We start from the raw sequence: 16,630 nt of genomic DNA on the forward strand, positions 1-16,630 counted from the left end.
AAATAAAATGGAAAAAGTCTTTTTCAGAATAATAACCAAGACTGCTGAGTGTTGAGAATCTTTGGTAGTAGGTTTCAGTTCTGTCCTGATACCACGTTTCCCTGCAGTAACAGAATAAAAATAAAGCAAAACCCAAAGTGTTGCAAATAGCAGTGTCAAATCTTCAGTAGGTTCTAAGGAAATAATATTTAAATACATGCAGTAAAACCAGGCTAGAAGGTCACACCTTCTAGACCCAGACACCACCTAGACCCAGCTTTATGACAGACTTGCTGAACAAAAATCAGCAATACAATTGTCTGGAGACTATTAATAAGACAGATACCAGCAATTTGAAGAACAATGGATATACTATTTAAAGCATTACAGTTGGATGATTTTCTAAGGTATTTTCTAACTCACCAGGGTCAAAAGAAGTCTTAAAACACAATATGTATTCATAAATTATTTTTATTTTTTGAAAAGCTGCTCTAGGCAGACTTTATTTTGTGGGGAGTTTGAAAAAGAAATGAATGAACAGTCAGTAGAGGTTGCTTCAGCTTTCTGCAAAGGATAATAAGGAAAAGATACCTCCTCTTTTTTGAGAAGGGCCAGAAAATAAATCTATAACTGTAAGCTATAATATAAGCTAACATTACAGCCTATTTTTCAGAATGTTTAACACAGTAATAACTGGGAAAAAAAAAAAAAAAAGTGGAACAGGGAAAAACAGAAAATTAAGGCCTAAATATTTGAACTCTTCAAAACTGTAAATGTGAAACTGAATGATCCATAGATAAAATTTGAATCAAAATATTGATCATATGTGCTCATAGTGTCCACTGTATGCCCCTTTAATACACCTGAGATCTGTATTCCTTCTGGGCTATGTGTGAAGGAAGGAGGGGGAATATTTCCTGAGGAACATCTAGAAATGTTGCTGGATTATTCCCTCTAAGAATATGAAAGAATTATGCTTTTACAATGTAAAGATATTACACTTTCTGTAGCAGTTAGGTCTTGGCTGATGCTTCACAACTTGTAGGCATCCTTTTAATGGTTTTATCTGATCTGAAGTAATGATTTGAGAGACATGAAACTTATTTTTAAAAACTGTATATATATATATATTCTTATGAAGTTGTTAATATGCACATTCTGTTTGGTCTTACTGCTGGTTACAGCTGGAAGTATAGCACTATAACATTTAGTAGAAGGTGTTTTTTTGTTTGTTTGTTTTTAATTTTGTATATGGCTTGAGAAGAGATTGCACATGTTAGAAAAATCAATATTTCAGTTTGTCAACATTTCTGATTATGGAAAGGGATAGAGTTACAAGCTGTGTCTGAAATTAAGAACGGCTCTGGAGGTAGAATATAGGTGTTCTTTACTGCTCTGTTTCTACAGAGAAAGTACATGAAAGGGAATAGAAGAAAATCAGGTCGTTTAATGTGCTTACAAATCAGGACTTGCTCTGCCTACATATGCAGTCATACAAGCCCTTTAAGCTTTTATTTATTTATTTATTTATTATTATTATTATTTTATTTAGAAAAAGGTTGCACTTTGAAAGTAAGCAGTAATGGATTTTGCCTGAAGAGTGTAGACTGTATGGTCTGAATCCCAGAGGGATTTTTCTTCTTTTACTGAGCAGACAGGTAGACATCTCTTCTACAGCAGAGTACAGGAATTCTAACAGAGTATCATGTAGTGAGAAAGTCTGGAGTATCTTTAAGATTTCCGTACTTTTAGAGACTTTGGAGGATTTATGACTATATAATAATACTCTTTATGACTTGCACAATAGCATGTACTATAATGTTTGAATGGATATTTTTTTGTCATCAGGTCCATAGTATGTGATGAATAGAGATTTTAAAAATAGATGAGTAATCTGGATTCAAAAACCAAGTGATGGAGGGAAGAAATTGCATGTATTTGTCTCCATGACTGACTACTCTCAGAGAATGTATATCTTAGCTTGTAGTCATCTTTAGTCTAACTTTATTCCATCTGTTCACTGGACTTATGTTTGCTCAATTTAAAAGCCAGAATTGTCTTCCTACATAGATTGCTTTAGATTATGATTATCTATAATCTGTTGGTTGTTATTTTAATAGATTTTATTTAAAATTTTTTACTGTAATGCTTCAGTACTAGAACATGTAAGTTTTGTTTCCTTGTAGGAGAATAACCAGCACACATAGTGGTGTTTCACTAATGATAAATTATCCCGCTGATGAACACAGCAAAGTTTTCTCCCAGTCTGAGTAAAGCTGGGGACTATAATACTACTGTGTGTGCAAACAAGTATTACATTTATATTTCTGATACCTTCTTAGTTTTCAGTGACCTTTCAAATATAAGTTGTCAATGATGCAGTACATTCATTTGCTAATTCCCCTAATACTCTTCAAATCACATAATCCAAATTATATGATTTGCATATGTTCATCTTTTTTAATAATTCCATTTTTATCATCATAAACTATAGCTGATGTATTTTTATGAGGTCTGTCTAAATTTCCAATGATTATATTTTTTGAAGCTTAGTTATTGTCGATTATTCTACTGTTTTATTTATGCAAAGTAAGGAACCCATCCTAACATTATTACTATAACCTTTTTAACATAGACTAAGCTACTATTACGGGCTTTTTTGTTGCCCTAGATTTTTTCTCCATAAAGCTGAAATGATTTGTTGGATTTCTTTGTTACAAGCTCCAGCTACATTTCAGGTGAGCTGACTTTGACTCTCAAATAGGTTTTTATAAGTCACTAATGAATATGTTCTGACACTGTTTATTCCTTGTCTTACTTTCAAGAGAGATTGCAAATCAATTCTTGATTCCATAAGTTTTCCTCCTCATTTTTAGTACTTCTTCACAGCCTTGACTCTACAGAGACAAAACCTCTACTTTTCTTGCTGAGGTAGACTCCAACAGAGCAGAAGGGGGAATCAAGTATATCACACAGAATTTGGTTAGGTTATTAATCTCAAAAACATCTCAAAAGGTGTTTTTTGAAACAAATACCTTTCAATGCTTTTGAGTAACTTACACAGTCCAGAAGCAGACAAGCAATTAGAAGTCTACAGCAGACATGAAAATGTGTCAAAGAAAAAAATCCAGCTTTTTTATCCTGCATGCTTCACTGAGGGACATAAGTTTTAAATTTTACTATTAGTGACATTGGGAAATGAATAATTTCAAATAAGCCAACCTTCTCAGGTCACAATGAATTCCCTTCAAAGTTATGAAAAGTGTGCTTCTATCCCTGAAGCCCCTAAGTTGTTGAGTAGAAATTATATATATATATATATATATATATATATATATATTTTATTTTTTTTTCTATAAAGATGTTATCCATGTGATGTGAATATTCAATGACATTTGTACTCCTGCAGGTCATGAGTGTCTTTTTACTCAGCCTTATTAATGATACTCTTAATTGTGCTGAACTCTACTTCCTCAAAAGGTATGAAGCAATAGGAATGTCCTGGGGCTATTCTAGGATAGCTTTATATGAAGAAAGCTGTCTCTATACCATGCTGAAGAGATATTCCCTTGTTGTCTGGGTCTCTGATGTTTTAGAGAAAGAGGCAGTTTTCTTATATGTATCTGGGTCAGTAACTATACTTGTTTTCCCCAATGAGAGATGGTTTTCCAGTCACTAACTCCTAAAACACACTTTATTAAAGGCTGCTATTTTCTTTGAGCGGCAGCAGTCTCAGTAGTGGGGAGTCTTTGTTGCCTTAATAGACAAGAAAAAGATGGAAGTTATCATGGGCTGATCTAACTTTGATTTAACAAGGTTCAACAGATGCCAAATGTATTTAAATGGTTAAAAGTAATTATGCTATCTGCAGAGGTGGACAAAGAAGATGAGAACAGCAAACCTGTGATGAAAAGACTGCAAATAGGACCTTATTGATAAAAGAAAATATAGAAGGCAATGCAATAGATCAAAAATAGATGATAGGAAAAAATATTATTTCTGTCTGGAATTTCACAGAATTTCTCAACTTTTGTTATTGGCATACAAGAAGTTCTTTCTCCAACAAGACATGGATACCTGAAAAAAAAACATATCAAGTTATCCCTGTGGGCAGCACACCTCTAAATAGTGACAAATATATTATAACCTTCTGCAACAGTCACACGCATTCTACATTGAAGCTGCTACAAATCCTTAAAACACCATCTTGGCCATTACTGTCTCCCTCCTCTTGATTATTTTTTTTTTGCCTTTTTTTTTTTTTTGTCAAATTTATAGTGTTAATGTTATAATTTATTTTTTTTTTTTTTTTAGTCAAATTTATGGTGTTAGATTGAAACGTCATTATCATATTTTATGCTGTTTATACACAATCCTTCAGGATGTGATCCTAATTTAAAGTGTGAAGCTTTACACTAACAACTAATAAACTTTAGTTTATAGAGAAGTCCATTTTTTTTCCAGTGAAAAATGGATTTGGAGTATGTGAATGACTGCCTGTTCATGGAGAAGTCCCACATACGCACTGCAGCCTGGCCTCAGCTCCTCAGTAGCTGGTGCCCTAAGGCAGGTCAGTCTGACTCAGAACTTTTATTTCAGAAAAGCTTTAGCAGGTGTGTTTAACATTTTTTTTCAGTGTTTAAAGAGACTGTATTTTTACAATGGTTTCCTCTCATTCAGTCATTATATCTATGTAATGAAATGAGAATCCCACTTATCAGATATCTGATAACATTCTGATTTATGAATAAAGCATGCTAGAAATCTGGGTGTCCAGACACATGTATGTATGTCCAGACACTCAGTATGTGTGCTTGTATGTAGGTACACACAAACACTCAGAAATAGCCTTATTTGAATTTTCTTATTTAGTGATGTAGAAGTTTCACAGTTTACTGTGATATTTATTTTTAGTTCTCATCAGTTACAACCTTGTGTGAAATGAATAAAATCTCCCACAACTACTTAGAGTGGGTGCTACTTTGGCTAGAATTAAAACCAAAAGGTACAGTGCAAGTAAATCTGTTTTCAAATTTAGAAGTGTTATATGTGCTGCTGCAGCAGAAATAAACATATAGGGAACTCTTATGCCATTCATATAGACAAATTGAATAGACAAAGTCTATTTAGCTTAGACATATAGAGTAAATAGTTTTTGGTGGTGGTGTTTTTTTGTTTTGTTTTTTTGGCATCTCCAGCAAAAATTTTGCACCTCTGACAGAAAATGGAAATAGGGATTCCTCATATTTGATGTTACAAAAGGTCATACATAATGTCTCTATTTTTTCTAATCTCCTTCCTCTTCTGATGTATTTTCAAATTCTTTGAAATACAAAATGCCTTTACACCCTTCTTCAAACATTGGAGAAAAAAAATATTTTGGAAGGCAATGACTATATTGTTCAGCATGTACCTAACCCAGAAGCAGCACTTCAATGAATAAAAAAACTCACAGAGCTCATTTTTATTTTATGCTAGATGTTCAAGAGTTTTATTGAGATGTAGTGAGGAGATAAAAACAAACAAACAAACAAAAAACAGTTTACCCTATGCATAGTGGAAATTATGAACTAAGTATGTTTCATTATTGTTCATTAAGGGCCACCAAAAATGGATGCAAGTGTTCACTTAACCATGAGTTAAGTGAACAGAAAATGTAGTACTAGTCTACTGCTCAACACAGCTACCATTATGCTTGGTATTTCGGACTAACTGCTAAAATGAAATCTGTCCTTCAAAAGGCCTTTGAATCATATGAATAGGAGCAATATCAAAATTTCCCAAATTGATTTGTTTGTTGAAATTGATTTTTAGAGTTGATAATTAACTAAGAGGTACTAATGAAGCATTCATGTGTACTGGTATCTAATATTACAGAGACAATTAAAAATTAAAGACAGTTTAAAACAAAAAACAGTGCAAGAGCCACAACCATAGTTGCAAACTTGATTCTGTTTATATTTCTTTCTTATTTTTCCCCCTTGGCAAATCACAGATTCTCCTTGGGGTCAGCAGGAGTGGAAAGGAAAGGGGAAGAAGGCAGGTTCTCTTCATAAAAACATTTTCAAAAGCATCTTGTGCAAAGTTTTCATGAATGGCTATATCCCTACAACAAATAAAAAATCTAACTTAGTTACTTAGTTACAAATTTCATTATTGTACACCACAAAAAGGCTTGCATAGGAGAAAAGGCAAGAAGCCAGCAATATAAAGATGTCTTGGTTTACATAATAACACTGATAGTAATTAGTATGTTAAAGTGAATTTGATTATCTATTATCTGACTGTATATAAATAATTGTCTTTCACTGCTGCTATGGGAACAAACTTTATGATAATTCCTTTTATTTTAATGTGAAGCAGATTGATTTCTGTTGCAGAAATTTTAACAGGGATCTGTTGTGCAAACTTTCTACATGCAACACATCCATTTGTTCTGGGAAAGAAAGACTGAAAGAGAGCTGTACAGATTAAGTTCTAAGGACCAGAGACCGAGGTCAGTGATAAAGCTGTATAAATCCCTTCTACTCTGAACAGCAGCAATGCCCCTGTCCAAATAAAGTCCAAACTTATCTTCTTTTGTATTGATATTCCTTCCCCTCCTGCTCTCTTCCTTAAAGCACACAGTCCCTACATGTCATTTTTCTTAGTGGAATATCTTTTTTTTTTTTTTTTTCTCATCCACAGACATGTTCTCCACTTATAACTTGGCCTCCTGCTAGATTTCCTTACAGTAACTCATACTTCATGAGCTGACCTGCAAGAGTCACCCTGCCATAATGTTCTGGAGGAGACAGTCAGTATTGTTACTAAAATTCCCCCAGCTGATGCCATAGCAATTTAGAGTCAAACAGGTGCTTGCCTGGAAATTCATGCATTTAGATGACAGTGTATTTTCAGGGTTGGAGCATCATAAACACACAATAGAGACATGCATGCTACCCTCCCCAGTTTCTATTTCTGTGGTTTAAGCAAAGCTAGTCAATTCCTCTGAAAGTTGTGGTGAAGGAAAATCAATTACCCTTAAAGTTCTGGTAATACTAGCTCCCTACATCACACAAAGAAGTCCATCAAGTGGAAGTGTGCCAACCCTATCAAGGCAAAAGATATAACTAGCTAGTCTTTATCCCTAATAAAGCATGTTGGTCTGAAATAAACTTATATTTGATCTCTGTTTCTTTGTCGATATTAAAAAGCAATCACTTCTGTGGGTTTCCATAGTAACAAGTGAGATTTTTTTTTTGGTTTGTTTTAAAGCTCTTTCATGCACTTAAGATACAGAGACAGTGCGATAATTGGCAGGGAATACTGTTCCTGCTTTTCTGGTGTTATTTAACCCCAGTACGGTAAAGCAAGGCATGGCTTTCAATGAAACTGAAGATTTATTCCCCCTCCTATCTACAAACGTTTTTAAAAAGTTTACAATTTACTTACATCTTTGGTTTCTGCGTTTGCTCTTGTACATAGTCATTCTGAAGAAATTCCACTTTCTAAGAAGTAATTGCCTTGAACACAGACAAAAGAGAAGAGATCGTGCTTCTGCTTTGCAGTGAGACAGTTGCTCACTGACAGAAGGTAACCAGCAATCTCTGAGAAAGGCAGGGTAATACCATTCTCCTAAAATCCAGGGGAGATGCTTCTGGCTCTAACTATTTTCTCTGCTACAAAGCTCAGAGAACAAACATACTTATTTTCATATTTTTATCCAATGTGTTTGATAGCAACTAATAAAATCCAGAGAAGAAAGAATTATATAAACAAAGTGGGGTGATGTGCTGTTCAATAGTCTGATACCAAGATTCCTCAAAAGATTCTTCAGGGCTGATACACACCAAAATTGCATAAACGACCTTTTAAACTAATAAAAAGTAACTTTTCATATAGAAGTCTTAGAATCATGCACATGAGGACATTAATATATTCTGAGCTAAATCTTCAACCAAAATTACTATTGGAAAGAAAATCAACATGTTAATCAATGAAATCCTGACTTCTGGCCTGCATTCATGACTAGATTACTCAGGAAATAACAGATGACATACCTATTCTTTTTTGTTTGTTTGTTTGTTTGTTTTGTTTTGTTTTGTTTTGTTTTTCCCTGCCTATATTTATTTCTGCATTATCTTTCAATTTTTTTTATATCTGGGGAAGCTTATTTAATAACACGCTGCTGATTGCTCATTTTTATAACTACTGCTTGCTGTAGTCTGTTGAATTATAAGAAGAAAAAAAAAGTAGCAGCATAGTATGACTGTATGATCTTCCATATACATGTATGTCACCATTTCAGTGAATTCAGACATCTCCCTAAGGGGAGCAGAGAAAAGGGGGAGAAATTCTTGCCTGGGTAAAGAGATGACAGTAATGATGACATCCAAGAAAGAAGATGCCAATGGTATCTCTGGAGCTAGAAAGAGGAGGAATTCCAGTTCATTCTGCAGTAAATCTGCCCTCAATAAAATTGTGTGAAAGTATTTGTTAATTGGGCCTTTCATGTTTTGAGATAGATATCACAAACACAGAAATGTCCCAGGATTAAAAATAAAGGGTGCTGTAATGAAAAAATAATGATAGTGACTATAATGATAGTGACTGACATGTCTTGAAACAGCCATTCTGTGATTCTGTGAAATAACACAATAACAGTCTTACTGATATTTGAAATGCATAGATTGACAACAGCTCTCTAAACTACTCAAAGAAACCTAAAACCAATATTTTTGGCTAAGATTAAAAAAAAAATAATAAAAAAATCTGGTGTCTATGGATCATTCATGTTCCAGAAGGCAAAAAGCAATCATTTTCAAAAACAGTTTACAGTTTGCAGCACCTATTGTCTAAAAACATTGACCTGCAGTTATTTACTTAAAACAACAACAAAAACGCCCTACCCTAAAATTAAACTTTACTTTTTTTTTTTTTTTTTTCTCTCATATTTTTGTATATATCTGCAGTATAACCATATTTAGCTTTGTACAGTATCATTTCTTTTTGCTTTCAGCTGTTCGGTATTTCACTTAGCCTCACATTGGCATACCTCTAGCTACAGAAGTCAGATCATTATATTGGCTCTATTCATCTACATTTCCACCCTCTGTCAAAACCTGACCACATATCTTTCCATTTGCCTTGGGTTTGTATCAGCATAGCTAAGGATAAAGTGTAGTCTAAAGAAAGCGAAAGCCATGGATGCATTTTTAGACTTATTTAGTATTTCAACTACAATTGTCTCAAAATGCCACAGTTGAAGTGACACCATCTCTATTGTGGAGGTCAGCAAAAAAGTGGGAAATTGCAAAGCACATCAAACTGAAGGAAAAAAAAAGTCCAAAAATGGCCAAGTCATTACGAAACATAGCAGCAGACAAAATGTACCAAATAGAAAGACTCTGCATGCCATATACTTAAACAGCATTGACCAATTTATATATATCGAAGTCCATTTTTCTGCTGTAATCTATATGTGCTGAAGATAATTCCCCATTTTTCTGCTTTATTTTTTCCTCTGAGTTAATTTCCAGTTGAATCAGGTCTGTGATCTGACTCAGACCACAGAGACCTATGGTCTCCTTTTAGGACTGCTGCTTCATGTGGCCATCGTTGTTCCCTTTCTTCCCTACTTCTATATGAAGGCTCTCATCTTTATTATTCAGTTCAAATTTTCCATCTTTCATTGTTTTGGCAAGATGTCCTCAATCTTTTTCCTCAGCCTGCATTACAATTAGACTATAGAACTCAGTCCTTTTCCTTATCATTAATAGCTTTTTTTTTTTTTTTTTTTTTAATATTGTTTTTAGCCTACTTGTATTTTACTAGTTCTCCATATTATATTTTACATAACATATGCAATAACGCTTATGCCTTTCCATTGTTCTTTAGTGCAATATTCTATTACAACCATGTACTTGTATGCACATATCTTGGCAATGGTATGATAAAAAAGAATAATAATAGACAAAATTGAAATTTCATGAGACAAGAATTATATTTATATTTATTTAAATAAATGATGCCTGAAAACAGTCTTTATTGGTTTTATTTTGTTCTAATTACAACTCTGATTACTTTTTCAGTACTGTTAAATATGTTTGCTAATAATAATGTAAATACACTGTGTTTGGTGAGTCACTCTAGGTGTGTTCATTAAAAAAAACAAATTTAAAGAGCACTTGAACGTGCTGGCCAGCTTTGAGTGGACACAACAGCTTCCTGCTTGTCTATGCTACTGTTCTATTAGAAGAGCTTAAAATTCAGTTTCATGCTATTATGTCTTTAGGTAAATCTGAACTTTGCATATGGCTAGTTAACTGCAGCAAGCTTTGTGAGGTAGGAGGAAAATTAAAATAATTTTAAAACTATCTTTTGGAACTTCTGCAATGAATTTTATCAGTTCATTGTTGTTGGTGGTAAAACAATTAACAATGTTCACATCTGTGCATCCCACATCACCTTTCACTTTTCTCTCCTTACTACCTACATGTACCTACAATAAGGAGCTTTTCTTTGAATACTGAAACATATTTCTCAAGCTGTTCCAGAAGCAGAGGAAAAGAAAAAATCAGATATTTTACAAATATAGCTGCTGACTTGAATGTCACATATTACTCATCAGTAAACTCTTAGTCTGGGCTGTATCCTCACTTTTATTTTTAATGAGATCTTAGACAAGAAAGGAAGATGGGGGAGGCTTAAAATATGTTCTGTCTCTCAGAGTTTAATTCTATGCACCCAAAGACTGTCCTTATCTAATGCCCTTCTAAGACTTTCAGTATGGTTATTTTTATTATGTTAACTAAAAATAATAATAAAAAAAAAAAAAAAACACATATAAGAGTACAAATTATTTTTTCTTGAAATAAATTTTATACATAGGTGTCAACATTTAACCTTTCCCAAGTAACAAGCACTACTTGATGCAATTATTGGTACATTAAAATAATACATTTAATGTGCATTTTTATTGGTGAAAGTCAGGTCTATTATCTGACAGTAGTGTTTTTTGATGTGGTTTTATATTAGATAAAAATTCTCTTTAACAAGATTTAACTGCTTGTTAACTGCTATTTAGCTATTAAGACAAGTTTATGACAACATATTCCCTATATGATATAATGTGGACAAAGCTTGAAATATTGGCTAAATCATACTCCTAACTAAAACTGCTGCAATACTGAACTGGCTATGGCAAAGAGAATAAGAAGAAAGTTTATATATCACAAATGTACAACTATTAGTAAGAATCTAGGAGTTTCATAAATGCTCTTCAAAAGAGAAAAAAGTTGGCTTGCATTCCTGAAGCAAACCAGAAATGGGGAAGAATGAAGACTGGTGAGATTGTCAGAGAATTATTTTTTTTTAATTGCTTGTAGACTAATAGGCTCAATTTAGCAGCCTAAATATTGATGTCTATCCTTTGATGTTCTACAGTATTTTGGCATTTGATATATCCACACAGTGCTAAAAAATATGGCATAGGACCTATGGAAAAACCAACTGCCTTCTAGGGCACTCAGCAAAAACCAAGGTCATCTTACATGGCTCTAGGCAAATATTTAGGCAGCTGAAGCCAGTTCAAAATGTTTATATCCCACCCTCTCTCATAACTGTCATTATTCTCTATCTTTTTTGTTCTTAGAGTCATTTTTTCCAAGGAAAACCAACATGAACTCTCAAGTCTTGACCCCACAAAAGATGATCTGCATGTATGGAGACTGCTACAGAGATCCACCGAAATCCAGGTGGGAGAGAAGAAATTTTGCTTTGCAAATCCTCTTTTGATTTGACATATGACTGAGAATTTTTAAATATCCTTATCCTCAAGAGGCCACTATTTGTTACTAGACAATCCAGAGCTGATTGTGTGGGTAAAAAGATTGTGTGGATAAAAGAGGGAAACAATTTAGTGTAATGCTTTAAATCAGGAGTACTTCCTTTTACTAATGCCATAAAGACAGTGTATTTTTACAACCTTCCTTTACTTCAACCGGATTTTACTCTACCAAAGTGTTCAAGAATACACAGTTTGCAAGATTTCATGAAAATTTCAAGTATTCATCAAAAGCTGTATTAGAATTAAATTTGTTATATTCACAGTATTTCCATCATCTGCTAATTTAGAAAAGACATCAGAAGAAATGAATTTTTGCTAGAGCTGTTTGATTTTTATAAAACAATTTGGCTGTTCCTTGTCTCTATTATCTTTTACATTTCTGCTGACCTGTTTTACTTTACTTTAGCACTATCAGACAGTAATGACACTTCACTACAAAAGATTCTTTTTTAGATAGCAGGGGAAAGCCCCCAAGGTACTGGTCCTACTTTCACCATAGGCAATTTTCTCCTTTTCAATGAAGCATATTCACTGGAATATCATTTGTCTCATTGTTGTACTACCATTTATCTTTAATCTTTAAGGAATTCACTGTCAAGCCTCCCTCATTAGACTGAGATGTTTTATCAGATGTTGCTATTACCATTTAGAAATCTGTTCACAAAGGTATGAAACAAAGTCTGCCACCTTCATGCTCACGTAGAAGCCCATTCTGGCTCTTTCTCCCATCCCTTGCCCTGCTCACAGCATGTTCTGATATTTCCAAGGGCATTAAACTTCATTTGATTATTTTTTTTTCTAATTAACAGTTTTTGAAGTTTACAGTGTCATTTCTTGAAAATGTAAGGTCAGAACTGGCATCCACATGTCTGAAAGTGAATACTTTATCTGTTAGTAAGGACAGAAATTTCAAAGAATCCCAAAAGATTAGGGAAAAAAATAAAAATGACTAAAACAAACAAACAAACAAACAAAAACAAGTGGAGGAACTTCATATCAGGCCTTAAGTGCATTAAAGGTTGACACAAGAAAAAAATAAAAATAGGAGGAATTAGTGAATAAGCAGAACAGTCATGGCATAAGCAACAGCAATGTAGATTTAAATTAGTCAGCTGGAAACTAACTTTGTTATTGGTAAGGGCAGCAATATTTTACCTAAGAACTGTGAAAAACAGTGGAGGATTTTAGAACACGTTATCTATTTCAGAGGAGCCTGCATAGGGGATAGATCAAATAATATTTTTACTTGCCAGCCTTACTAGCCAGCCTTACTTGCAATCCCACATGTGATATAAAATATTAATAACCATCTTATGCTGTATCCACAAGTCCAGCACTAGACGTGGTTTGGTCTGCTAGCTTTTGAGCCTACCTAATATTAATGGAGCATTTTGGATGGGGGAGACTACCATGGCATTGGGAGAATTTACACCAAACAATGCGAAGAATCTAATGCTCATTACTTATTTCAGGGAAATCCAGGAAGACCAGCCTCTACTAGTGACACTGGATGGGCTTGTCCAGATGGGAATGGGTGAGTCCACCTGTGATTAAACCCTGATCTGAATATTATCTTCACTGACTGCTGAGAAGCTAGAGAAACTGGTCTAGTATCTTGGGCATCTATGGATACACATCACAAATACTCTTTGGAACTTTAATAATTGCATATGTTCTCAATTGCATTTGGGTAACTTTCACAAGACTCAGAGGAGCTACAGTAGATGTAACACTGGAAGCCTGTACTTTCCACTTTGCAATTCAGAATGATGGTTTTTGATGAAAAGCAGCTCCACAGCTTTCTCCACAGTCCCAAAGACTGACAGAAGCTCTAGAGAGTTTTGGTACCCTCCAATCCTTAGCTCCCTCCACGTTATTCATGCTGTCTTATATAATTCTTGAGTGAAAATTGACCTATTGTATTCTGTTTTGAGTTCCAAAAATGAATCATGCAGCCATGAATGCTTGATAGTTCTTCATTTGTATTTTTTTTTTTTTTCAAAAAAAAAGTGCTGTGCACAGTAAGTACAGGTCCCTTTAGACTAGTAGTGATAACATAAAGCTTTCTGTTCCTCAATCTGAGGAACATTTAGCTGTTATTTTAAACTAGGCACAAAAAGCAATTCCTCATTGAAATATCTGAAGAAAAAACAAAAACAAAAACAAACAAACAAAAAATCAAACCTCAGGCTCTTAGAGTTAGATATTTTGTATGATAGATTCTACAATGGAAAAACACCTCTTCTGCTTTTGCAAGTGGGAAAATTGTGGAAAACATCAAATGAATTTCGTTCTATTTCCTTTGCTTCTGACACAGTAAGATTCAAGTTTGCTTTTCCTCATCATAGATCAGTTGCTTCTCTAATCCATCTCAGTTCTTGACAACTTTGTTCTTGGCTAGTTTCTTATTGTTCTTGAGTACTTTTAATGTGTTTGTTTATTTATTTATTTCAAATCAAGGCTTCTTTTCATCTCATCTTTAATTCATTTTTAACTGGTTTATATATAGCCCTGACAAGTTTTTTTTTGTTTTTTTTTTGTTTGTTTGTTTGTTTGGTTGGTTGGTTGGTTGTTTTTTTTTTTTGTTCTGTTACAAGCCTTGCCTGCTAGTTTGGATGGGACTTCTCATGATCTTTTATTTCATCTTGATCAGGTTGTTACCACTTGGTAACAATACTTAGTTACTTTTGCAGTATTCTTACACACCTGCTTAACAGTTGGCACAGTCTTAAGACAGTCTACTCTAAAATTCTCAGATACTAAAACATTTCCCTCCACTGAAAGGAGATAGAAGGTGTGTCCCTCAATAGTTTCCAAATATAAACCAAGATTCCATCCCAAAGCATTTTTCTTCAGAATACACATTAAATTCAAGGTATGCAAATGTGGTATAGAGAGGTGATCTGTATTTTTCTGATCATTAAACTATGTTCTAGTAATTCCACTTCGGAGCCACATTAGTAGAAAATCTTTTACACATAAGCTTCCCATTTACTGTAGTCCTTCCGATGATCATAATGTTTAATGTTTTGCACAACATGCTGTAGCAGCTTTACTCAGGTGGACAGCTGAGCTCCACCACAACCGATCTCTCACTCCCCATCCTCAAAGAGAAAGAGGAAGAAAATATGATGAGAAGGGCTCAGGGGTTGAGATAAGGACAGGGAGATCACTTATCAATTATCTTCATGGGCAAAACAGACTCAGTGTAGAGAAATTAGAGAAAGTTATTGCCTATTACTAACAAGCTAGAGTAGTGAGAAACTAAAAAAAACAACCAACCAACCAACCAACCAACAAACAACAACAAAAAAACACATCCTAAAATCATCTTTCCCCCATACAACATCTTCCACATCCTCCCTGAGCAGTGCAGAGGAATGGGAGCTGTGGTCAGTCCCCAAAACTTAATCTCCACTGCTCCTTCACGGTCTCTCTGCCTCTGTACCATGTGGGGTTCCTCCCACGGGATGCTGTCCTTCCCAAACTGAGCCTGTGGGGGTTTTCCACAGGCAGCAGCTCTTCCACAACTGCTCCCACACAGCTCCGTACCACGGGGTCCATCTCCTAGGAGCAAACTGCTCCAGCACAGGTGCCCCATAGGTGGCAGCTCCCCACAGACCCTCTGCTCCTGTGTGGGCTCCTCTCAATGGACTGCATCTCCGGCCTGGGACCTGCTCCTGTGGGGGCTCTCCATGGGCTGCAGCCTCCTCCAGGCCACATCCACCTGCTCCACCGGGGGCTCCTCCATGGGCTGCAGCGTGGAGATCTGCTCCATGGGCTGCAGGGGGACAGCCTGCTCCACTGGAAGCCTCTCCACAGACCACAGTGGAACTTCTGCTGTATGCCTGAAGAACCTCCTGTGGTCCTTCTGCACTGACCAGGGCTGGTCCTCACTCCTCACTCTCCCAGCTGCTGTTGCCCAGCAGGTTTTTTTTGTTTGTTTGTTTGTTTTTTTCCCATTTCTTAAATCTGCTCTCAGGGAAGTGCAAACAACATTGCTTATTGGCTTGTTCCTGAGCAGTGGGAGGTCCTTTTGGAGCCAGCTGAAACTGGCCCTTTTCTAATATGGGGCAGCTTCTTGATTCTTCTCACAGAAGTCACCCCTGCAGCCCCCTGCTACCAAAACCTTGCCACTTAAACACTGTATACATGCTAAAGTTACAACTCACAGATTTTCCTAAATACAGCACAAACACAATTCTGTCCTTCAAAATGTATTAATTTAATATAAAACCATAGAAGAATGGTGGTCATCTTTATGGTAACAATCTTTACCTGTGCTAGTTAGTAATATATTAAGAATTCTATTAGCCTAGGACCTTCAAACAATCCTAATCAGTTTAGAATTAGCATTTCAAAATGTAACAGTTGTACCCAGTTTGTAAGTTTTTATTCCTAGTGGTAAACTGGCAGAATATATATATATATTCACATATATATATGTTCATATGAATTCATATTCACATATATATATAAATATATATATTCATATATATATATTGCTTGTTCTTAATATATATATGTATTTTTATTGCTTGTTCTTAAGTATAAAATAAGTTGTGGTGGCTGTAGAGGACACCAGTTTCCATAGTCTCAGAGATGGTAGATCTTGCAGGAGGATATTGCCAATACAAAAGGGTGGAGAAATAACCAAATTTAAAGCAAAAATAGCTCTGCTGAAAAAAATAAAATATTTTGGCTTTTAATAGTCTCACAGCACATGATCAATTGTGGATTTAATCAGAATGTTCATACATGTTTCTAGAACATACTGAATAATAGTGAGTTTTCATGAGAGAATTAGGACAGCTTTTTCTA

The 16,630-nt window shown here is 34.9% G+C and overlaps 1 protein-coding gene across 13 annotated transcripts in view; it reads right to left on the bottom strand.

Annotated features, from left to right (window-relative positions):
• RALYL (RALY RNA binding protein like) overlaps positions 1–16,630 on the bottom strand; it is a 413,930-nt gene that overhangs the window by 110,157 nt on the left and 287,143 nt on the right. For 2 of the 13 annotated variants that reach the window (XM_072034488.1, XM_038174148.2), the window contains exon 1: positions 7,414–7,565. The exons of the other annotated variants lie outside the window; for them this stretch is intronic. In XM_072034488.1, coding sequence (XP_071890589.1) covers positions 7,414–7,450 — 37 coding nt within the window. In that variant the 5' untranslated portion in view covers positions 7,451–7,565. Of the gene's footprint in view, positions 1–7,413; positions 7,566–16,630 lie in introns of those variants that run through there. 13 annotated transcript variants of the gene reach the window in all.

The sequence above is a fragment of the Anas platyrhynchos genome, chromosome 2 (assembly GCF_047663525.1).
Source record: "Anas platyrhynchos isolate ZD024472 breed Pekin duck chromosome 2, IASCAAS_PekinDuck_T2T, whole genome shotgun sequence".
NCBI classification, from domain to species: domain Eukaryota; kingdom Metazoa; phylum Chordata; class Aves; order Anseriformes; family Anatidae; genus Anas; species Anas platyrhynchos.